Below are 24,842 nucleotides of genomic sequence, written 5' to 3' on the forward strand. Positions count from 1 at the left end.
GCCGGTATTCGCTTGAGAATTTTTAGAAACCACCTGTCGCCTCCAGCAAGAAAAGTGTGTGTGTGGTGTGTGTGTAGTAGAAGTAATTTATTATGCTCGCGTCATTCAGCAGTGAATGCTGCAGCCTGCAGCGATCACTAACACACACAGGAAATGGAATATGGACAATGATCTATTCTCACTTTATCAATCTGCTCTGCGCCTTTTCGAAGCCTTCGCTTTAAAGCCGAGAGCCATGAAATTTCCCGTGAGATGGGGATTTTTCGTGTCTGTCCGTAGAGTAATGTTCTCATCTGTTTACCGCAAAAAATCTCTATGGTCGGACACTCCCCCACCTGCTGTTTGCACGACTTCGGCGATGGCAAAACCAAAGGCCATTTATCAAACAGCTAAGTCGATAACACCTTTTTCCGACACCAAATTCTTCACTTGATGAAGCTCATCACTTTGCTGTGCGTTGCTCTTGCCATTCTGACTACAGTCCAAGCTCAAGAAGAAGAAGAACAGCAGCAACAACAACAGACGCAGTTGCCTGCGAGTATCGGTCACGACCAAGTGAAGCCCTTCGCACAACCGCAACCAGTCACAATTTCCGAGAGGGCAGCTATCAAGTTCAAGCCTCAAATACGTATCAGTGACGGATGCCATCCGTATCCTGCAGTGAGCGACGCAGGCGAAACCGGTGGTGGTCTGGAGACGACAAGATCCCCCACTGCAGGATGCAAGGGCTCCGGTTGGGGGTCTCAGGTTTACGGACGCTCAACGTGGCACCGAGACGTCTGGGCTATCATGTACTCCTGGTACTTACCCAAGGACTCGCCCATGACGGGTTTAGGCCACCGACACGACTGGGAGCACGTCATCGTGTGGATCAACAACCCAGATGTTCCGAACCCCACTATTCTGGCAGTCACACCGTCGGCACACAGTGGCTACTCGAAGTACGCACCTCCGAATGCCGATACTCTGGATGGTTCGAGCGTTAAGGTAAACTACGAGAGCACCTACCCGATGAATCATGCGACGGACATTACCACGGAGCCAGGTGAATTTCAGGACTTGATCATGTGGGACCAGATGACGGAAGCAGCACGACACGCATTGAACACTGTGAGCTTCGGCGACGCGAACGTACCGATGAACGAGTCCCGAAACTGGACAAGGCCTGGCCGTTTTAAGAAATATCTGTTTAACCCCCCAAGCCCGAGGCCATTTGGTGCTCACCATCTCACACATACCTACACACGTTACGGTTTATCCGCAAGATGGGCACCCATATTATACGCCAGATATATTTTAACGTGTCTGTACTAAAGCCGGTCCATACCCCCAACCCCAAACTTTGCTATCGTGTCTTCCCCGCCTAAAGTGTCTTCCTGGTACATGGTATATCTATTATTGTGTCTCCTGTACGCAAAGACGATACAGTACAAGCCTGATTTATTTGTTGATATTTAGAAAAACAAACCAGCTGGGAATACGTGAGCTGTGCAGTATATTTAATGCAAGTCAAAAATCAGAGCCGGAGCCTGCCTAAACTACGTCATCACTTCTGCGGGATCGCTTCTGGCGTGATGATCCGTCACTTCCAGATTCACCGCTCGACTTCTCGGAGTTCTCAGCATCACCTGCAGTCTCATCGGTAGGTCTCTTCGGCTTACGGGCACGAATCTTGCGTTTGTTCCGTGTCTGAGGGATCAATGTGCCGTTCTTCCAATGTTTATGCCAGATCTCGAAGCACGATGCTGGAACACCGCTCACGGAGTGCTTCACTTTGTTGCGAAGGAAGACTCGAGCTGCTAGAGCATTTTTAAAAGACGTTTTCAGCCTGCATTCACCGCAAAACAAGGTAGTTTCACCCCCACGCAACTCTCCATCGGCTTTGAGCACTGAGCACACCTTACAGGCGCGCTGACGGCGTTTCCGAGCTTGTGTGGCGCTCCCTTTACGCCACTCGTCGGTCTGAACAGGCACATGTCTGGCGACTTCTCGAGCTTTTGTCGGTGTCGCCTGGAGCCCTCGGTGGCGTAGCAGCTGCTGCCAGTCTTCAGGTTGAAGCTGGCACAACTCCAGGGTGAAAGCTGTTTGAGATATTGCACGTGTGATAGCTTTCGTTCACCATCTCTAACCCCGCCGGGCAATTGAAGACAATAAATGCATTGATAATTGCCAGATCAATAAGGCCTAGGAACAACGATTTGTAATACTTTCTGTAGCGTCTTGCCAACTGCAACGAGTATCTACGGGGTGCATGTAACAGACACGATTAGCGGAAATGGTAAAGCTGTCTATACACGATAAGACAACTTACCTTTGAAGACGCAACTGGTCATGCACATCCACGCCGCCCATAAAGGTCTGGTAATCTTTTACCACTCTTGATGCCATTACTTCCGCTTCCGAAGCCGTAATAGGGTCTCGTGGGACAATTCTGTCCTGTTGCGCACTTCCACCAGTTGCTAATACGTGCACCCCTTGCTTGTCGTACCACCGGATTGCTTTCATTGCAGGAACATGAACGGATGTCGCCACTTCGTACGTCCCTCTTTCGATATGTGCTGGCCGCTTGTTCGACGCTCGTCGGCCATTCTTCTGCTTTGCTGGTAGGATGGCCTCGCACAAGCCTTGGTTGTTCATCATAATCGTTCCAACGATGTAGAAAAACATCGTAAGCAGTTGCATTGCAAGCACCACGGAGGTGTAAAACCGATCTGTTACAACCAGTCGAAAGTCGGAGGGTCCAGTGGGGGCCAAATACATGCTGGAGATTTCGCACCACTGCAGCAGGGCCGGATTTCTCGTCAGGGGGAAATGCTGTCGTCTTGCATTTGGCCGTTTACCACAGTAAACCACGTTACTGTATCAGACACGGTAAAGAAAGCGTTAGCATGTAGCAGACACGTTAAGACAACTTTTGAGCCAAAAAAAAAAGGCGCCCGAAGGCGCGTCACAAACGTACTGGATGCAATAAGCCGTATCAGAACAGCACAGCATGAAGAGCTTAGTCCCCCATTTGTGAGGCTTATCTTTCATGTACACCCTCATGCGATTGAAAGCCGATCTTGACGGAAGCATCGCTTCATCAAACGCCATGACCGGTGGCGGTATAAAGCTGCGCTGGAAAGTATATTGCAGTACGATGATTACTGGCCGCAGCTTCCACGCGCGGTCCGTCGCTGCCTCAGGAGCATCATTGCGACTGAAATGCATGTTGCGGGAAAGATGAGCAAACCGATCTCGCTTCATATAATGGCCGAAGCACCCACGCGGAACTGCGCCTTCGTCGGTAGTCTTCCAGTGGTGGTCAAATTTCTCCTTGTTCGGCGCAATTGTTCTGGCAATGAGTAGTCCAATAAAAATACAAAACTCTCTTCCAGATATGTCAGGTGTTGCCAATAAATTCTCCTTGATTTGTTCTTGCGATTTCACTTCAAAATTGCTGTCCTTCCGGTGGCGGGCTTGTTGCTTTGCACGCTGTGCGCCAACACGCTTATCCAAATTGTGAAGGAAATAGTCGTCACTAGCTCCGGCAATGTCTTCCCAAAGATGGGAAGGTGCAAACAAGAAGAATGACCCCAACGCGGTCGAAGCAGCGGAAAGGGCTTCTTCAGTAGGCCCGTGATCCCCGCTGTAAATATTGGGATAGTCCTCCGTAAGCCATGCATCAGTCCGAGCCTCGTACGGCTCGTCCATGTAGGGAAAAGGCAATTGGGTATCAGGTCCATTCCATCTATTGAGCTTCATGTCTTTTAGAACATCCTTGTGTACACTACCGCGCGCAAGTGCTCCAACTCCGCCAGCTGATTCAAGTATAGATGGCTCGAAAAGTAAGTCAGGAGCAGCAGCAGAATCCTCCACGACGGCGTCGGCTTCTTCGAAGCCTAAGTTCTTATGATCATCGTAAATGGACATATTCTCATTGTCACCATCAGAATCCAGTGCTGCAAAATCGGCTGGATTATTTCCAGGCGCGATAATGTTTGGGTCATCTACATCCACATACACTATAAGAATCCATAACGTGTACCCTTAACGTGTATACACACCATAAGCTTACCCATCATCGTTCTGATTCCATGTGCAAGGCTGACGCTTGGTTGCACTTCTTCAGGTGGTATGGCGGCCGGTTGCCCTTCTTCACCTGGCATCGTGCTTTCTCCGTCGCTATCAGGCTCAGCGCAGGCATACTCTGAGCCAGATGTAGCAGCAGCATCGAATTCAGCATGTAAACTACAATTGAGATACTCGTCTGCATCTATAAGGGAGTGGTGTGTTAGCGTTTGCAGTAGTTCACAGGTACGAGCAAGATATTTGACAGCTTACCGTTTTCATCACCAGCTGAATTGCCCAAATCACTCTCTGCTAGGTGTGGAGACGTAGCCTGAATGTTCGGACAAACAGTCTTCGTCGTGTCTGGATCTGGACTGACAGTTCGGTCAGCAACTATATACACGATAGCGTTAAAATCATAACACGTACATACACAATAAGATCAAACGCACCATCTTGTCTATCAGGCACATCGGTTTCAGGCTGTCCACTTTCCGGAGTAGGTTGAGTCGCTGCTGCTTTTGCTTGTTGCTTCGCCGCGGTAGCTTTCTTCATCTCCTCTAGCTAAGCACACGTATAAGAGTCCACACAAAGACCTTGAAAGGCGATACTACTTACCCAAGGCGATACGGTCCAAATATGCCATCAACACAGCCTCTCCAACGAAAAAGTCCACGCCACGTACGTCCTTCTTCGTCTTCCCCGGCATAAGGTACGTGTAGTCGTTTGACAGGCCCGTAGGGGCCTTTGATTTATATCCTTCCTTCAGAAGCTCTCGCCATCGGCCTCTGAACCCGGACATCTGAGCGGCAGCGGCGAAAATTCTCGAATGACCGAGATATGGGTGGCGCAGAATTCCACCTGCAATCCTCTATGCTGATTTGTGTGACACCCATCAAACCTGTGTCTTCTAATTTTCTAGAAAACCCAAGTTCAAGGCACACGCATAGCTATGTACTGCTGTGCGGGAAGATGGGAAATATGCCTACCCCTTCTTGACTGACAATTTGTATGGTACTATACAAACTTTACGTATAAAAGCTTAACGTGTCTCAGACACGTTAAGCTTTTTGCGGAATCGTGTCTCATACAGGCTCTCGGGTTTGGGGGGTTAATTTGCCAAATGTTTAATATCAGAAACAGTTTGACGTTAACGAAGAATATCATTTCGAGTATGGATAAATAATATTTATCCGGAAATTATAAATTGCGTTTCAATAAATTTGTATTATTGGTAGTTGACCTCATCAATACAATTTGGTATTGGACCAATTATTGACAATAAATATGGCAAAAGGTTCCCTGGTAGGAACCGTCTAATTGTTTCGATATGACATCACCAATCAGATCTTATGACATCATTTTCGTTGTTCACCACACCATCTCCACGCCAACCTGAAACCGGTGGCTACGAGAGTGTCTGGTAAGCTACGATACGCGAGCCACAACTCAAACTTCATTTTCGAACTACGATGGTCCTAAACAAGCAAATCGCCGCCTACTTCTTCACATCACTTGGTCAAGGGCTGTTTCGCTGCAATATTTGCGGCAACGAGCGGAAACAAACTGGAGGGACAGGGTACTCTAATCTCAAGTCGCATCTGGACGCGAAACATGCGGAGCATCACACTTCGTTCGAGAGCAGTTCGGGTCGCTCACTTCAATCATACGGCTTCGTATCTGAAGAAGCTAGCCATCTGTTCCAGTGGATTCAGTGGGTTATCATGAGGAACATGCCGATCCACGAAGCTGAATAAATATGGATAAATTTGGATACCGTGCCATAGTTTAGCTGAACTAATAGCACAAATTTACTAATTGCTACATCATTCTGATGAATCACTTATAAACAAATATTCTAACAAGATGCCCAGTCAAGAAAACTATTCTTGACTCGCCATCTTGTCGAGAATAATCACCTCATATCATGAAGGTGATGTGTCGTCCTCTAGATAAGAATTGTAGGCCCAGCCGCTGCTGCACTTGTGAAGCAGCAGCTACATTTCCAGACTTGCCGACAATGCCACGTAAAAGCAAACGATACACGCAACTCCACGCACTTGTTAACGCCAAACGACAGAAGAAGATGAAACATACAAGTCTACCTGACAGCCTGGAGCAAAGTTTGCAGGAGCTGGAGAAGGAAGCAGCTGAATTGCCCTGGTACCGGTCTTTCTTGGAGGCTCTCCAGGATAACACGGACTCAGAAGATGAAACGTCAGAATTCGAAGATGGCCCCGACTTATATGTTGCTGATATAATATACGCTAAGAAAACTAGTCAAGACGGGCAAGACTACTTTTTAGTTTCTTGGGTGGGGTTTTAAGCACTAACCTGGGCAGCCGTCGCCAGACCTACCACAGAACATGATAGCGACTTTTAATGATGAGGAGCTTGGCGTGGCTTGGCCAGTCGACTATCGGGCCAGTTTACTCACGGGGATCATGGCTGGTGCAAGAGTACACGGTAGGGCAAGACATAGCTAGATATTGCTCCGATATATTTAAATTGCGGCAATTTTTATTATTGGAAGTGCTCATATTGGAATTTTTATTGCGGCAAAACTTTGCCACCAATACAATCAGTATTGTATTTTCCGACCTCTGATAAATATAGTGACCAGAGCAAAATACTTTGTGTTTCCTCCTTTTCAAGCGTATTCCTAGTTCGGAAACCAATCTTTGGAATCCCTAGCTGTCTCGTTGGATTTAGCTTAAGCCCGTTTATCAGTAAAAAAAACAAGTGAGTCGTTACTGGTTATCCTGTCATTTTGCTTGCCTACTTTCAGAAGAACGGGTAGTCGCGAGCCTTTTTTCGTCGTTTAAGCTTTGGTATTGATAAAGCTGTTCAGGGCTTACTTTGTCTGTCTCGTACTTGCCAATTGCTAAATATAGATAACCCTCGGCGCTGGGTAAAGTAGTAGCTGAGAAAATGTCAAGTGAGGAGCGATTTCCAATCATGTAAGCTTAGCACCTGGAGCGACAACACCGTCTATAGAGGATACAGACAGAGATCTGTCGGACGACATGGCCTCTATATAAACCTTGTACGATGCAATACTACGCGAGTAGAAGCGATATGTGTTTCGAGTGCACTTTAACCCCTCCGTTCCCGACGTCGTAAGTTGTGACATTGCGGTTTTGTTATATCGTAAGCTACGACATTGACAACGGAGCAGCCCTTTCGATACTTTGTTCAAGTCAAATGCAAACTTCCACAAAGTAAAAGACTATAGAGGTATTTGAGAAAAACATTTCATAGTAGGGGCAATAAGGAGTTGGTTTGGGTCCAAGTCCCAGCTACCAGAAGCCACTCATTCGAGAATTTGCTGGATGGCGCGGATCCGGACAAAAGCGCGCGGGAAGACCGCCGCCGTCGTCGCCGTCACCCGCGGCATCGACTTCCCGCATTTATGGTGGCGGCTGCGGGCGGTGGGCTGGACATAAAAGCGACCGAGTGGACTCGCTAGAGAGGGAAGGTATATCAGCCCCGACGGTACCGGTGTTTATGCAGTTAGAGCGCGCTAGTGGCTCACGCGCTGGAGTCGGGCCTCTTGGACGAGCTCGCCGATGGTGCGGATCAAGGAAAAGGCATGGCTGCGGCGATACGGACTACGAAAGCGGTAGATGATACTATAGCGGCGTCTGGTGCAACGAAGGTGGCAACTGGGACTACGGCGACGGCGATGCGGACTGCGACAGCGATGGATGGTATTACTGATGCAACGAAGGTGGTGACTGGGACTACGACGGCGGCCTGTACTACTACGGCGAAGGATGGTACTAAGGCGGCGTCTGGTACATCGAAGGTGGCGGCTGGAACTTCAAGTGCCGCGGTTGCGACGCTACCAGCCCCAAATAAAAGTGATGTAGTATGTGATGGTGCATCGCAGATCGACACGTCGATTGTTCTCTCTCAAGGAGATCTCAACTCATTATTTGGCTTTCCGAACGCGTCCGAGGTCGAGCTTTCACATGTTGCGGTACCGCATGCGTTTGGCTTGTTACCGAACAATATACAGATCGACGCTGCGCAGATTGAGGCAGCGGTGGGCTTTCAGCTGCTGTCGGAGACATCAGGAATCGAGAGGGTCGAGCTGAACGGCGATGAACAAAAAGAGTCGGATCCATCAGTCTGAGCGCTGCGTACGCGCGCGCTTGTCAAGTATGATTTCAGCTTTGTCCCGGATGACGAGGACGAGGGCGACTACGAGAGCGTCAGCTTGGGCGAAAGTGAGGGTGAAGACGTTGGCGAGGACGAAGATGAACCTGAGCGTGGTGATATTGAAGATGACGATGATGCCCTCTTGGATAGCGACGCGGTTGATTTGGATGAGGCGTTCATCGCTTCCCTGATGATCGGAGAGAACTCGCCCGAGGAGCAGCTAAGAAGCAGCGTGAGGGCGTGCTGCAAGCTACGCAGTGGACATCCGTATCCTCAGACTTCGAGGCGGACGTGAACGCGTGCGCTGGCATGAACGACGAGAAGGCACAGTCTGTGATTGAGCTGTGCGCTTTGACCCAGTCGCCGCTCATGACATTTCTGTATTTTATACCTAAGTCATTGAGGGTTTCGACCAACTCGCAGTCTAACCAGTACGCGCTCCAACAAGTTGACCAGCGGGCGCAAGCAATTCAAGGCAAGCGGCGAGGTGGGAGGGCTAGCGGGAGGGTCGAGCCTCTCAAGCAGATCCGGCGGTGGCTGAAGAAGAAGCGCGGATATGAGACGCATGCGATTTTGCATGTGCTTGCGCTTCTTATAGCGAGGATGCTGCGCCCGCAGGAGCGTCGTTTCGCTGATCACTGGTCGATGATGGTGGACAGCGCAGTTTCTGTTGACAACGTTGGGCGCTTCATGGCACGCAACCGGTGTCAAGATATCCTGCGCGATCTATATAAATGAGTTAAATAACGCATTTAATAGGTATCCGTTTGTAGACAACACCGATTCGCGGACGCGAGACAAGCTGTGGAAGCTACGACCGATCGTAGACATGCTGCAGGAGCGACTCCTGGTGGGGTGGCTCCTGTCAGCGGTGTTTTCCTTCGACGAAGATGTTCTGCCGTCGACGTCCCGGCGCAACACGACCCGCATGTTCATGTCCGATAAGCCCCACCGTTATGGCTCGAACATGTTATGGTGTGCGATTCGAGGACAGCGTACTGCCACATGTAGTTGGTGTATTGATAGAGATTGTAATGGCGTAAGTTATGGTTTGCAGTACTGATTTTCACATGATATGTTGTACATGTCTAGATTCGAGCTGTACGCTGGCAAACGCAATCGTGGCGACCAAGTAGAATCTCGACAACAAAACGGGTGATGTTGCAGTGATTCGCAACTTAAAGGTCGTGCTCGGGTCGAGCTGGCACCCGTGGCACACGGTTGTGATTGACCGCTTCTACTCGTCAGTTCTGCTGGCGTTTGAGCTCCTGAAGATGAAGGTGTATGATATAGACACAATATCATCCGACCGGATCAGCTACGACAGCAAGGCGGATGAGAGCCGTAAGATTCGACCTGCAGGCGTCGCTCGCGGCTTGTTCAATTGTTTTCGCTCCGTGGTCATCCCCAACATGGTTGCATTTTAAAGGTGGGCCGGAAGTTGGTGTACTACTTGTGTAAAGGTGCTGCGATGGCCGAATCGTCGATTGGCTGGAATGTGAAGCAAGTGGAGGATATCACGGTGTCATGTCCTGCAGCGGTAACGGACTACTAGAATTGGATGGGCGGAGCTGACGTACCCGATCAACTCCGCTGCAGAAGTTCTCGTTACAGACGTCAACAAAGCTCCTAAAGTACTATAAGAGCCTGTTCCTCGGGTTCGTGGACACGGTGAGGGTAAATGCCTATCTCTCACACAAAGCGGCCGCGCGGATGGCCGCCACACAAGCGATGAAGCGCGGCGAGTGGTTCTGTCTACCCCAGAACCAGTTACTGCAGCTCAAGGCCCAGGACTTTTCCGGCGTGGGGGCAACTCTTTAACGCACGGGTCAAAAGCGCAGGCGAGCCCCTGTTCGCCACAGTCACGCGTCTGAGCAGAGCGAAGGCTAAGTAATCGTGAGCGGCCTGCAAAAGCGTCGACAGCACCCATGCAAAGTCTGCGCGCTGCTGCGCACAAATTCGTCCAAGAAGTCCTTCGCTACCACCTACTTCTGCGAGCGGTGCTTGCTGGACGACGCCAAGCTGTGGATGTGCAACGAGATCAGGCGTGATTTTAAGGGTGTGGCTGAAACATGCGTCGAGATTTGGTATGATGACTTCGACGCCGGTGAGACCGTCCCACCTAGCTTACGGAAGCGAGTGGTCCTGCACCGTCCCGGCCAGAAATCTGGCGCGCGCAAGAAGACCCGCCGTGAGCCCCAGTTACGCGCAAACGACAGCGACAACGGAAGTGAGTGTGACAATGAGGAGGAAAGCGACGATGAGTGAGCTGCGTATCATGTGATGAATGAACCTGCCGAGGTCGTAATGTAAGATTTGTTGATCGAACGTACCTTCTTTCCTTTCATTTTTGAAATGACTGCAGGTCTTTGTTTTCTTGTTATGTGCTTGACGGTAGTGAGTTACGACATGGGGTGCTCCTTTTGAGATCTAAAAACTGTATAGCTTACGACATTGATCTGGAAACCACTCAAAGCTTATGTACCTAGCCACACGTGGTAGGTTTGCCACACACAAATCCCGTGGTACACATATACGTCGTAGGATGCAACATTCCTTTACGTGCTCTGAGGTCTTTTTTCGAGAGCCAAGCGATTATCGGAATATCGAGTGCAAAATATGCAGAAGCTGCCGAAAGTGGGCGAGACGGCCAAATAACAACGAGAAGAACCCACTAGAATGTAAAGAGTCTTAAAAAGCAGTATCTTGTTGACGGACTAAGATAGAATTCACTGACTTGTTATAACCAGAAGTGGTAACGCTGAAGTAACTGCGTGTGATTGGTCATAAAAATGAAGTTGAAGGCTTTTAATTTTTCAGTAAGTACGTTTTGCAGAGCGCCCAAGCGTCGACTCCGGTGATGTAGATGGCGCCAGAATGTGGCCAGAAGAAAGGAGCAAAAACACCACTTTGACGGCAATAATAAGTACAATAGTGGTATCACTATTTAATATTGGCTCAGTTTGCTCAAAATAAATACGAAAATTGGGCAATAATACACAATAAAGTACCCCGAACGACATAATAAAGAAGTAATAGTGAAGGAAAGACAGCCGTTTGCTATCCTCGTAGACCAACCATCATTCAAACACTTTCAGAGCAGTTAAAACGTTGTTTCTCTATTGTTTGTCGTCATTCTGCTATTTACTAGCTGTACGGCACCAAGCAACAAGCCGCCGTTTGCCTCTCATCTTTTCACGATGCTGTCAGGTGCTGAAATTTGTGCTTTCTTATTTTTAAGGTCACGACACCCGCTACACCTGCGAAGTTTGCAAAGAAGGCCTTATCAATCGGTTACTCCAGCGTCCTATCCCATCTAGCCACCAAGCACCCTGACTATCTAGCTGAGATGGCTACAGCCCAGCGCTCAGAGCGAGGGTTCATCGGGTCGTTCGGGCTCGTCTCCGAGACCGTGGATCATCTGTATCGCTGGATGCGATTCATCGTCATACGTAATCACCCCCTCTGTGAGGTTGACGACCCATTTACCAGGTCGATTTCACGCCTTCGCCCTACGTCTTCTAAGACGATGGAGTTGAAGATGCAGCTGGTTGCTTGCAAGGTGGACAACACAATGGAAGTGGAGATTGGCAATTGTGTTGGCATTAAGTTCAACGGAACAACTACATGTTCTACGCATTACGTCGTGCTGTACAGTGTGTATCTTTTCCGTGGCGAGCTTCGACGCAGAAAGCTATCTATTTCGACTCTCGACGATGAGTCACGGACCTCCAACGGCCGCATCGACCAATTCAAGAGGGTGTTGTACAACAAGACGCTCGACATGGCCTTGTTTATCGTAGGCGACAACTGCGCGACAAATCGCGCCATCACGACAAAACGTGTCTACATCTGGTCGGATATGCCAGTCACCGCCTCAATTTGGCGGTACAGTCCTACCTTTCAAGCTACGAAGCAGAGCTTGACCAGGTCAACAATTTGATTATGCAGCTCCGGCCCGCCAGCAGGAGTACTGAGCTGGCCAAGCTCACGGACTTCCGTCCGATCAAGAGAAACGTGAATCGGTGGTCGTCGATCCGCGAAATGATCGGATGGTACCTTCGAATCCGAGGTGTACACTGAAGGTAGAGCTGAGCAGACTTCGTCCTTGTCTAGCTTCTACGCATCGTAAGCTTGCCGCGCTGGAGGAGCATCTGCGAGCTTTCGCTTGTGCATGCAAGAAGCTCCAGGTTGAGAGCACCAAGGTTGTTCTTCAGCTCACTTCTAAAAAGGTATCCTACCGTGGAGACTCACCTTGATCCGGCATCAAAGATTGTCCATTCGCGACAGAGCAATCGACTTCGCGACGACTGTCATCTTGAACGGAGCGGTGCCCCACAGAGCAGGAAGGTCACCTGTCGTCTATGGCCCCCTGTTGGAAAAGATACCGCCGACAAGCAACACATAAACAGCTTGCAATATATTTTGTTTTGCGAAAATAATTAATACTGCTTCGCATCTTATTTCCGTCACTATAACGCAAAAGAATGAACTCCCGTAAAATTAAACATTGTATTTCCCGAACCCTGCCCAGACGGAGACCAACAACGTCGCGCCGCGCAAGTCGACGCAAAAATGTAACCACCACCCGGCAGGGCGGCAGGAAGGCTGTCATTTTCGGTTCTGAAAACAATGATAGTCCTAATCGGGAGGTTTTAGCGTTATCGCCTCGCATAGGTGAGAAGGAACGAAACGATGAGATGACAAAATACTATTTTGCTAGTTGCCTCTTTGTTGTATGCTGCGAAAAGGGCGCTGACATCATGATAGCGCTTGAGGTAGCTTTGCGAGTGCTTTAGAGACGTTTATGCTTTCATTGTTTGATGCTAGTTTTGCCGTCTAAAGGTAGCGTTTGCCAAAACTTACGTGTACAATAAAATTGGCAGCGTGTCTTTGCCAGTCTTGCGCTCTGATGTTGTTTCAGCCTCTGAACAAAAAAGGTTTGAGACTAAAGGTAACCCAAACATGGTCTTCTATTTGCATTAAGTTGTTATAAAAACATCAAATGTAAAACGCAGCCTTATGACGTAAAACTGTGTGCCTTTAATGAAGTCAACGCAGCCACTTAGATGTAAAAATCCATTTGCAGCTTGCGTATGGACTTTTGCGAATGGCAAGTATGTGCGTGCCGAGTTTTAGAGAGATCATCTATGCGCAGCCCCGACCCAGAGCAAGAAGAAAGTGACCGAGCAATCAAGAAACAGCGCCGAGGGAGCAGGTTGAAGACGATAGTTAAGAATAAATAGAACAGGGCCTTAGGGCTCTACAATATGATTGCAACATTCATCCTTTTTGCATACCTTTTGTGACAAAAAATGCGTGCGAGCCTACCATTTTTGAATAGCAGTTCAGAAACGACAACTTAGTTTTTCAAGCGATAATATTTATCTAATATTTTGTTTGGAAGATGTCATACCTAAACATAATCCTGAGATTATCCTGTTTCGCGTGATATAATTGGCTGTCAATAACAGCTGAAATTGTGAATGCAAAGGTTCAATTTGCGTCGACGATTTTGGGTAGCATTGCGTTTTTTATCGCAGCACTTTTTTTTTTTAGGCACTCCCGACTGAGGGAGCATAGCATCGACTTTTATACGTGTCAGATAGTATAGTACGGTTAAATTGGAGTAAAGGTAGGACATTGCACTCGTCTGCGGAATTATAGCCGTGGGCCCGCCCCTCTCTTCGCTTGCTGCGCGGCCTGCCCCACAAGTCCTCGACTTGGCAAGGCGCTGTGTCTGGGATTAGAAATTAATTCCGAGCGAGTGTTGCCAAGACCGTCAGCTATGTCCATTTTATGCATGTTGGGGAGTATAATTGTATAGTTGGTTAGCCAGTCATGCAAAATACTCACTTCCTTATTTTTAGCGATATTAATCGAAAAGGGTATCCATTTATTCCGGAGACATTTTCCTACAGGGTCATATACCGGTACGTAATTTATGTCTAGCGTACTTTGGGCTTCATTAGACTGGTCCAAGTAAAGTTTTTTCCTTACTAATTTCGATGCCACATGGAAAACTCAACAACAACAAAAACTTTCGGCTAAGCACATGATATAGACCAATACTTTGTCAAGTTAAAAGGCCAATTGTGGACCACATTAAAATGATGTTAAATAAAACGGCAAATCTACAGCCCATGATTTCTACACTATGATTTATACATGATTTGGCCCATGGCTGACCATGTTTGTAATTTAAAATATTTTCCCGTTTTAAAATACAGGCGGGAAAGCCAGTCATTTGTCTGACACACGTCATGAGAAGGCGAACCGCTCGCCACTGCTGCCCCGCGCGTCCTGGCAAGACCCCGAGACCCCCGCTAACCGACAGCTGCCTCTCTGCCCCCCCCCCCCACCACCACCACCACCACCACGTCTGCCCGCAGGTACGCAGAATCTCTTATGCTCCATCATCTTCATCGACGCGTACAGGACGCAAACTAACTCTTCCTGCTGCTGATAATGTTGTGTTGGACTGTAGAGGCGTCTCATCCGCCCCAGAACCTGATATCAGGCCCCTAGTTGTCTCTGTGTTCGCTTTAAAGGCTCCGAAGTAGAGAAACCTCGAAGAGGTGCGAATATGTTTGCTGATTGGATATGGATGCAGCTTTTGCTGATGAAATGCCTGCAGCTCGCCCAGAATCGCTCACACGCGCAATACACCACCGTGAAGCAGTTAAGAAGCACGACCAGAGCTCTCTACGAAACGGTATGACACATCTAATACGATGTTACCATGCGATGCATGTTCGACAACTAACTCTTTAACTAACTCTTTGTGTACTACTGTCACTTAGTAACCACTGCATTACTACCACTTGGTACTCGCTGGGGTTTCTGTTCAGGTATGTTTGATCCATGACCTTCGTGGCGATGATAGATAGTCAGGCTAAATAGGTCATCCATGTTTGTTCCATGTTTCTCCCATGTATTGATGCTACACAGCATCATGGTTCGGACAAAGAATACCGCCAGCATCTTAAGAGCCGTGAACACGGAAGTATCGCCAAGTAGCAGTAGCGATGCGGACAATCTGCTCGATGACGCTGAGCTGCAAGTCTCTTCTGGGAGTATGATGATGACCGAGGTTGTGCTTGATGGCGTACCAAATGCTCAAAACACCGGTGATATTGCGAAGCCAACCCGAAACGTTGGTGATGATAAGGCTGACAGCAATTCATAGGATAATAGCGACGAGAATAGCGACGCTGCTGACAGTGGCGATCTTCAATCCAGCGACAATGATGATAGTAGTGAGCCAGATCCGGAAAAAAGGAGGGCAGCGAAACTACTTCGTCTACGTCTCGCAGCAGCCGAAAGCGTGCGATCACCGATTGTGACGAAGAGTTGTATTATGTGCCTGCCCTACAGAAGTATCATAAGACATGGAAAAGTATAGATCGGTATCTGAAAACGTATCAGCGGGATACTTTGACGATGATAGCAATCTCTGAGACTCAGAATGTCAGACTACGCAACCAACGATGAATACATACACATTGCGCGTTTCATTATACTATACTAAGTAGTTCTGGATCATGCAAGATAAGAGGGGGGAGCTGACCGACATCCCAGCTAATCTCTAAATTATATATCGTCCTGGAAACATGATTTAACCATAATTATTAACCCTTCTAGCCCCTCTGTTTATGCTGTATTATACAGCAAAAGGAATAAGCTTTCCTATAGTATGACGGCGTACCTGTGTGATGTTTATCTGTTTGTAGCCCCCTTCTAGCAATCGAGCCGGATTCTAGTACAATTTATGATGCTACCAGTAAATGCAAGAGTCCTAATTGGCTAGTTTGATGGATACATTTTGTGCAAAATCGTGAAAAATGAACATGTCTGTAGCACTCGTTACCCTTTCACACTCGATGTACGGAAGTCGTCGTGGCGATTCGCGCCAAAACTGGTGGCGTGGAGAGCGCTGCAGCTACCCCGCGCTTTCCGCGGGGAAAACTTTTGCCCATTTGTCAAGCAAAGACTTGTGTAAACAACAAATGGGCGAAGTTTCCTCCACATTAGATCAGAGGTGAGCTACTCGTCATCTACTTCCTGCAGCTTTCTTTTCCTGAATCTAATTTTCTTTCTCATGTCCGGTGGGATGATGGTGCCATTCTTCCAGGTGATATGCCATGTCTGATGGCACGTGTCGGTGTTGCCTCGCTCCTCTCTGCGAACCTTGTTGCAAAGAGCCACGCGACCCCCAAAGGTAAGCGAGCATTCTTCACAAGAGTACGGCGTCTCGAAGCTGCGATGTTCCTTGTCGGAATAGGCCGAACATACTTTGCATAAATACTGACGGGCTTTGTTCTTGTAGGTTTCCGCAGTTTTTGTCAGCACGTGCGGTTGTCCTGCCAGTGGGGTCGAAAGTAAGTTTTGGGCGTGCATGTTGTCTTGAAAGTCCACCTGTTGCTGTGCAAGCAGCTCCACGTGTAGCCGCGCCAAATAGTCAGCATGGGTGGGAACAGGTTTGCTCTTTCATCACTAACTTGTGGATAATGAACCCATTGACTAATGCCATGTCAATGATACCGAAAAACAGGTTCTTGTAGTAGGATTGATGGCGCAGTGCTTTCTGGATAGAATAGCGGTGAAGTCGCAGCTGATCGTGTTGGTCTACTCCTCCCATGCCTTTGTTGTAGATACGAACCAGCTCGGGGCACGCAACTTCAAGAGAGACGCCATCCCCCTTACGCTTTCGCTGAACAATAACCCGTCTCGTGCTGCATCCCGTTGCCATGAAGTTGACGATCTTTGAATCCTTCCAGCTAGCGGCGACCAGCCCTGGGATCCATGGATTATACGCGACACGGTACGCTCCGCGCTCAATTTTGTTTGCAGGTTGCTGAGGTTGCAACTGCTTTTGCTTTTTCTTACTGGGGAACTGGATCCGCTCGCTCCAGCCTTTCCGATTCACGCGTGTTGTACCTACTGTGTAGATTCCCATTCTCAGAAGGCGTTCGGCTAGCTGCACGCAGGTGTAGTAGTTGTCGGTGACGACTAGGCGCTTTCCAGGCTGCCCTCGCAACGCTTTGGTCAAGTTGCGGATCACCGCTTTCGAAATAGCTGACTCGGTGTCTTCTTTCCCGCGATAGATCTCTATTCTGTATGATTCACCATAAACACACAGCATTAGATACCTTCCGCGCTCTGCTGTAGGCTACATCATAAGACGACTTACCGAGAACAGTATGCTGTATTAGAACAGCAAACCATGTACAACTTGGTTCCCCACTTCGTTGGTTTGTCCTTCATGTAGATTCGCATCGGGTTGTATTGATGCCTGCTGCCAATCATCCTTCATCGAAGGAAAACGTGGAACCCATTCGGTATCCGTTTCGAAAGGTCTTCTCAATCATCTGGAGGACAGGACGCAATTTCCAAGCTTTGTCTTTCTTACGCCGGTCGTTCGCATTGTCATTGAAGTGTAGATAGCGCGTGATCTCCTCAAATCGCTTGCGAGTCATGAATTTGCCGAACGTGCCTCGTGGAATTGCCCCATTCTCAGACGTCGACCAGTGATCTCCTAGTGAACGCCGGTGGCGCACAGTGCACGAGCTATAAGCAGCGCAATGTAGTGAACTATCTCGTGAGATTGAAAGGGTTTCACCTTGCTCAAAGTGTCTTTGATATCCGATAACGACTGGACTCGACTATCTGGGTGTGTAAGTTGCCACTGTTACTGACGGCGTTGTTTCTGGATAGCGACTACATCTACCACACTCGCACGATATCGATTGGATTCCTCAGCAATTTTGGTCCACATCAACTTCGGCATGAAGTAGTAAAACATGGCAAGAGGTGACTCCGCATACGTTTGCGCAGACTCCGTTGGACCCCACCGGCCATGTACAGATCCGATGCACCATCTACTTGCAGGTCTCCACTGTGGTCTTGATCGTATACAACCCACGCAGAAGAAACCGCCTTCAATTCCGCGTCACGGAGAAAATCAGGATTGGCATTGGCATTTTCTCGAGGGGACCAGTCATCATCAGCAACATCCTCAAAGAATTCGGCGTCATCTAATCCGTCATCGTTGTCGCTCAGGGCATCCTCGGCGGCATTACTTGCCAAGCCCACTTCCGTGTCCATTACTTCGTGAATATAATTTTCCGTATCAATCTCATCAGACTTGTCGCTCTCCGAGTCCGAGTTACAGATATTGGAATCGTCTGCATCCGCATTTTGAGACCATTCACACTTGGACAAAGCGAAAATTGATCCATTCGAATCGTGCATGTTGAACGCTGCAACGTCTTCAAGCTCGGGCTCCTCACCTTTTTCCTCTTCCTCTACTGCAGCATGACCTTCTGCTGTATCAAGATGCAGAGGCAGCGTCATTGTGTTTTCTTCTGCTGTATCAGACAGGATAACGCTTGAAGCTTGTGCTGTAGAAGCCAGAGGAACTGGACGCACAGTCAGAGCTTGTACAGTAGCATCCCGAGTAGCCACACTCGCAGTCCGAACTTGTGCTGTAGCCGGTCGAGCAGCTGCGGTCGAGGGCCGAGCTTGTGCTGTATTAGCCGAAGTAACTGGACTCGAAGCCCGAGCTTGAATTGTACTGGCTACAGTGATTGCCGTCGCAGTAGAGGTCGTCGTAGCTGGCACGTTCTCTTTAGCAGGCGGGGTAGTCGTTGGTGCTGTCTCCCTTTCGACGCGATCAGCTGCGGCAGAGGTGGGCCTATCATCGCACGCTCCGCTGTCTGCAGGCGGTGCTGTCAATGCTGTCGACGAAGGGGACGGAGGAATAGTTCCAGCGATAACACTATACTCTAACCAGCCACGCTGTCGAGCAAACTCCAGTAGCGCTTTCTCGCCTGGGGGGACAAATCGGTTAGTAAAGTTGTTGTAATCGATGCAAACTAGTGGTGCGAGCTGTACCGGTAAAGTAGTCGACGCCATCCTTTCCTTTCACGCTTCCTCTTGGGCGGACGTAGCGGTGGTCACTACTTAGGCCGTTGGGGGGCTTCGGTGTCCACCCTTGCTTGCAAAGCTCTCGCCAGAGCTGCTTGAACGTTTTTTCCATGCTGTTCGAGTTGGGCGGAGCGGGGCGGAGGGAGACCGAGATTTCAAGTGTAGTGGGGAGGGAGCGGGAAAGCGCGATCGACACAAACCTCTAGCCACCCGATAGCATCCGTAGACGGGCTCCTCTAACCCCAGATCAGTAGCGACGTGCGAGAAACCAGTCACCGTTAGGATTTGCAACCGACCAATACAAATTCCAGTATGCGAAAAAGTTTGATGTTTCATTGTTCGCTGCATATTAAAACCTCTTATAATACATGTACTTATGCTGTATTATACAGCATACAGGACTAGAAGGGTTAAATGCAAATACATGGACATCATTATGACACGTGATAGTATTGCTCATGCAGTATGAGGCGAAAATTGCGTTCAGTCTTCAATTATCGGGTAGTGGTGCGAACATGTTTTGGCCGTGACCCAACATGGGGAATACATGCTCAAAATAAAATACCTGACTCCGTAATATATTTCGGGAGAAATCATAGTAACCATGGGCAAAATCCAAGATTACTGTCCCCTACGGTAGCCCTAATGAAAAACATGGGCTGTAGCACTGGGCTAAATAAAACTGTAACGTGAGTCAGAGTGATTTTTCAGTGGCTTAAACGCGAAGGTTCACCCCAATCCACATGTAATTCGCAAACTGAGAGAATAAAAAAAAACTGCCATGATGCTGAGGCTAGGAGTCAATCGCTTGCTTTGCATATCGCCACTTGCTTCTCGCTGTATTTTTCTCTTCGGTCGTGACGTAAGGATAAAGTCATATCCTCGTGACTTACGGCCCACTGTCTCTCTGTGTCTTCGTAAAGCTCTCGACTAGATTCGCGACCGTGGCATGACTCACCGGCGGTATGAAATCGCTGTCGGAAGCTACACGAGCACATTACCATCGAGCAACATACAGCTTTTTAAAACTACTCACTCTACTATTAATAGTAGTAGTACTACGTAGTACTGTAGTAGTACTACGTAGTACTGTAGTAGTACATAGTAGAAGCTGAATCACAAGGTGTATTAAAACGACGTACTGTAGTAATTTACAGCCACACTGCTTCAACGGTGCATGTCCCACGTGATGCACATGCAAACTTGGCAAGTAGTACAGTAGAACAGTGAAGTTCACTGTGAACACACCGACCAATAAAAAGGATAAAAGATCGTCGTGTAACACGAGTCGTGTTCTTGCAGATGTATACTAGAAGCTACTGTACCTGCATACTTGGACTCGAAACACGGGTTAAATAGATGACACTAAAATGCGTATCCAAGTTGTATTCAACTCTGATTACTTGAGAGGACGGGAAGCGAGTGTCAGGCCGGCACCTGCTGAATATGACCACGTGCGGAGGGAAAGAGGCGCGACGCCTTATAGGTGGCCACTGTCTACGGCTTAGCCGTCACGGGGCACGGCGTCGTAGCCGCAGGGGTCGTCTCTGGCAGCGACGTCACCGGGCACGGGGTAGTTGCCGCTGGGGTCGCTGTAGGAGCCTCCGTCTCGGGCAGCGAAGTCGCCGGGCACGGGGTAGTTGCCGCTGGGGTCGGAGCTGTCGTCTCCGGCAGCGAAGTCACCGGGCAGGGCGTGGTAGCAGCAGGGGTCGAGGTAGGAGCTTCCGTCTCGGGTAGCGATGTCACCGGGCAGGGCGTGGTGGCGGCAGGGGTCGGAGCTGAGGTCTCCGGCAGCGAAGTCTCCGGCAGCGAAGTCACCGGGCACGGCGTTGGGGCGGTAGTCTCCGGCAGCGAAGTCACCGGGCAGGGCGTTGGAGCGGCAGTGTCCGGCAACGAGGTCACCGGGCACGGCGTTGGAGCGACAGTGTCCGGCTTTGATGTAACAGGACATGGTGTGGTTTCCGCGTCTGGCTTCGAGGTGATCGGGCACGGAGTGTCAGGTAGCGAAGTCACCGGGCAAGGCGTGTCCGGCAACGAAGTCACCGGGCATGGAGTGTCGGGCAACGAGGTGACTGGGCAAGGCGTGTCCAGCAGGGCGGTGACTGGGCACGGAGTGTCCGGAAGAGAGGTCACCGGGCATGGAGTGTCAGGTAGAGACATAACCGGGCAAGGAGTTTCGGGCAGCGACGTAACCGGGCAAGGAGTGTCGGGCAGCGACGTCAACGGGCAAGGAGTGTCGGGCAGCGACGTCACCGGGCAAGGGGTGTCGGGCAGCGACGTCACCGGGCAGGGAGTGTCGGGCAGCGATGTCACCGAGCAGGGAGTGTCAGGCAGCGAAGTCACTGGGCAAGGAGTATCAGGCAGTGACGTCACCGGGCAAGGAGTGTCGGGCAGCGACGTTACCGGGCACGGTGTAGTGGCAGTGCCGCATCCGACGGATGGGAGCACGCAGCCCCAGGTGTCGCCGTTAACGATGGTGCACTCGGCATCCTCTGGAGCCACACAGGCACTGCCGTTCCAGGACGGCAGGTAGTCGTAGCAGTCAGCAATAGCCACGTCGCCCTTGAGGGGGCAGGTCGTGCCGGCCGGTGCCGCTCCAGCACCGGAGCACATGGCACCGCGCGAGGCAGGCGAGTTGTAGGTGGCATCGCGGCATAGCGATACGGGCAGGTCTTCGAGTGCCGAAACGGCCGACACGGCCACGGCAGCGCACACAAGCGCGGCGAACGTCTTCATACTTTCCGTCGGAGCTGCTAGAACCGATGAAAAGTGGGCACTGCTGCTGCTGCTGAGACTGAAAGCAGATCGAGCTTGGCTGTGTCAATTACGACGTCAAATTCGAAAGTGCCGGGGGACGTGCCGGCGGCAGCTTGAGTTCCCTCCGTGCTGGGCGAGACTGCCCTTCCGACACAGTTGTCCAAGTGGACATAGCGCGTACTGAATTGGATGCAAAAACGTAGAAACGGTCCATCTCTCGGCGGACAAGATACATCCCTTAGTTTTTTCAAGTGACTTGGTTTTAGTGTGCTCGACGTCTGCCATGACAGCGCTGCTGTCCCAGATCAGCGCTTGGAAAAAAAATGTTCGCGGCCTGCCTCCAGAAACTGCGGTGCCCATTGGGCACTGCCCAACATGTTTGGTCTCGTCATTTGGCAAAAGGCCTGCCGTGTCTACAGGAGACTTTCTATTAATTAGCGTTTAAAGGTTGTGACGACTTCGAGGCGATGATTAATGTATCAAATGAAAATACGATCGTTCATGTGGGCTATCTAAAGCTGTCCACCAATGCAATCCCAGGGAGACACATTCAACATCGACACTTCGTTACAGCCATCGAACGATCCAAATAGGGCTTTCACTCGCCGAAAACACTACCAAATTGGTAGTTTTTGGTAATTAATAGACGAAATGGACAACTGGGTTTCTTGCTGAACACTGCCTGTGCGCCTTACAGTAGACGCTTCATAGTAGGGAATGAATTTCGATCTCTATGGCAGCGTTTGAAGGTGCATCAGCGGCACAAAGTGCAACTCCAGTACAGCCTCGGGTACAGTATTTGCGTTTGGTGTTCGTAGAGAATCTACGGATTTTATCTAGGTCTCCCTCGCGGATACTTTATAGGCATTTTCATCAAAGTTGAAGTTTTCAAAATCTCAACGGCGGCAAACTGTGGCACTGTTTCCTAACGCAGCTTTTTCTTCGGTTGAATTTCCGCAATTTGCAGAACGTCATCCACCGGATCTCCCCATACCCTCGTGTAGACCAGCAGCTCCCTCCGTCTGTAGCTCCTATAATAGCTGCGAGAACGTATTTTGCGAAGGATTTTACAGATAGGCTGAGGTTTCTTTTGTTGCTAAGTAGAAACTTGCTACATCCTCAGTAAGGATTCCTCACTATCCTGACAATAGTATTCTCACACGCACCTGGTTTTATTAGTGCAGCCGCAAGCCGCAACGACAGTGACCCGCTGCTGAGTGAGCAGTGCTCTCTGACTCAGTGATTGAGCATGTGACGGGGTCACACAGCACCTTGCGCTAGAGGAAGTTATCTTCCGAGAGTATACAAACTCTCAGTGAACGGCAGTTCACAGGTCCCCTCTTTAATTAAAGAGAGCGAAGTGACCTAAATAAGGTAGATTGTAAACTGAGTATATTTATAGGTAGGTTAAGTTTGAGGTTAATACAAACTATCAGTTATCTATAGTAATGCAATGTCATTTAACCAATGGTTGGTTTTGAATGACCTTGGTACCTTGTACCAAATATCCCGGAGTATGACATGTCATACTCCTGAAGTGTGAAGTGTCACACTTCATGTAACCAGGGTACACTTAGTGCTACGTACCCCGTTACATCCTCCCCCACTTAGGTTCGGTTTACCGACCAATCAGAATGAAGAGATGTTCGTCACAAACTCTCATTCTCAAAGTCGAAAACCATCGACTCGGCCGCGCGAGCGCGGCGGAGGCTCACTTTACAGTTAGAGCCTCGAGCAGCAACCTGTGCGCTCTTCGTCAAGGTCTCCACTTCGACCGTTAACATGCCTCGTGGCACTGCTAAGAGCGGTGCTAAGACACGCTCCAAGGCTGCAGCCGGTAAGGCGCAGGCCAAGAGCACTAAGCCTCACGGCAAAGGCTCTGCACTCAAGGAGGCTACTCAGGTGGCCTCCGAGGCGATCGGATCCTCGGGTGACGCGGCTGCGGACAAGCGCGCAAGCAGGCGCCGCAGTCCGTCGCCCTCGTCTTCAGACAATCGTCCGAACCCTCGGTTCGTAGAACATGAGTTCAACTCGGGCAGTGAGGACGATGCCGAGTTCGAGAGCACTCATGATGCTCCTGCGGGCTCTGTGGGAGGGCACAGCCCAGTGCCCAGTGAGCACAAAGAAGACAGCGTGCAGTCGTCCGCTAGTGATCACGGTGATCACAGTCCCAGGACCTCTGTGCGCTCTGAGAGTCCGGCCGTTAAGGCTAAGGGCACTCCCAAAGCCGGTGGCGATGAGGAAGGGAGTCCTCGCAAACGTCTCTCGCTTGCCGAGGGTCTTGCGCGCGCTAAGGCCTCTAAAGCCGAAGGCGCCAAGCCCTCAAAGAAGCGTACCGCCTCTAAGTCTCCACTCCGCGAGGAGAAGGAGACTCGACGCTCCTATCAGAGTCTCTTCGACTCCTCGGATGAAGAGGAGGAGAAGGAGGAAGAAGAGGAAGAGGAGGGTGCCATTGTTGAGCCCCGGGAGGTCTCGAATGACCTCGACCAGCAGCAGGAGGATTTCCAAGCTGCCCAGCGTGTGCGTGGGGGTTCGGTGGCGGCACCCGTCAACCAGGGAGCTGCCATCAACTCAAGAGGGTATTGGCCTCCCGAGGAGAGCTCTGGGGCTGACCTCTTCTTAGAGCTTCTTGTCGCTCCTCGTGGCCTTGTGGGCGGCCACACTTCTAGGGGCATCTATGAACGAGCCCTTGTTCAGAAAGAACAGTTGTTCGTCGACAACGTGGAGGCTGCTCGGTGTGTGCTTCTCGCGCCACACCGCATTCCCCTTAAGGACTTCACGACTTGTCGTAAGAAGCCCGAGACCCGGGGTGGTCTCTATCCTGTTTGGGGATACCCCTGGGTTATGCCCGAGAACTGTTCCACATGGAGTTCTTGTGAGGACATGTTCTGGGGCTTGGGTTGAGACTCTCATGTACTTCCCTCACGTAATTATGTAAACTC

At 49.8% G+C, this 24,842-nt stretch overlaps 1 protein-coding gene and 1 pseudogene across 1 annotated transcript; one reads left to right on the plus strand and one right to left on the minus strand.

The window, feature by feature from the left end:
• Positions 1-531: 531 nt before the first annotated feature.
• On the plus strand, positions 532-1,146 carry PITG_16867 (annotated as a pseudogene; the record flags this gene model as incomplete).
• Positions 1,147-20,640: 19,494 nt separating this feature from the next.
• On the minus strand, positions 20,641-21,879 carry PITG_16871 (uncharacterized protein; the record flags this gene model as incomplete). Its single annotated transcript, XM_002897256.1, has 1 exon — positions 20,641-21,879. One exon carries the CDS (start codon positions 21,877-21,879, stop codon positions 20,641-20,643), a length of 1,239 nt encoding a protein of 412 aa, XP_002897302.1.
• Between the last annotated feature and the right edge of the window lie 2,963 nt (positions 21,880-24,842).

The sequence above is a fragment of the Phytophthora infestans genome, genomic scaffold (genome assembly GCF_000142945.1).
Source record: "Phytophthora infestans T30-4 supercont1.46 genomic scaffold, whole genome shotgun sequence".
Taxonomy (NCBI): Eukaryota; Oomycota; class Peronosporomycetes; order Peronosporales; family Peronosporaceae; genus Phytophthora; species Phytophthora infestans.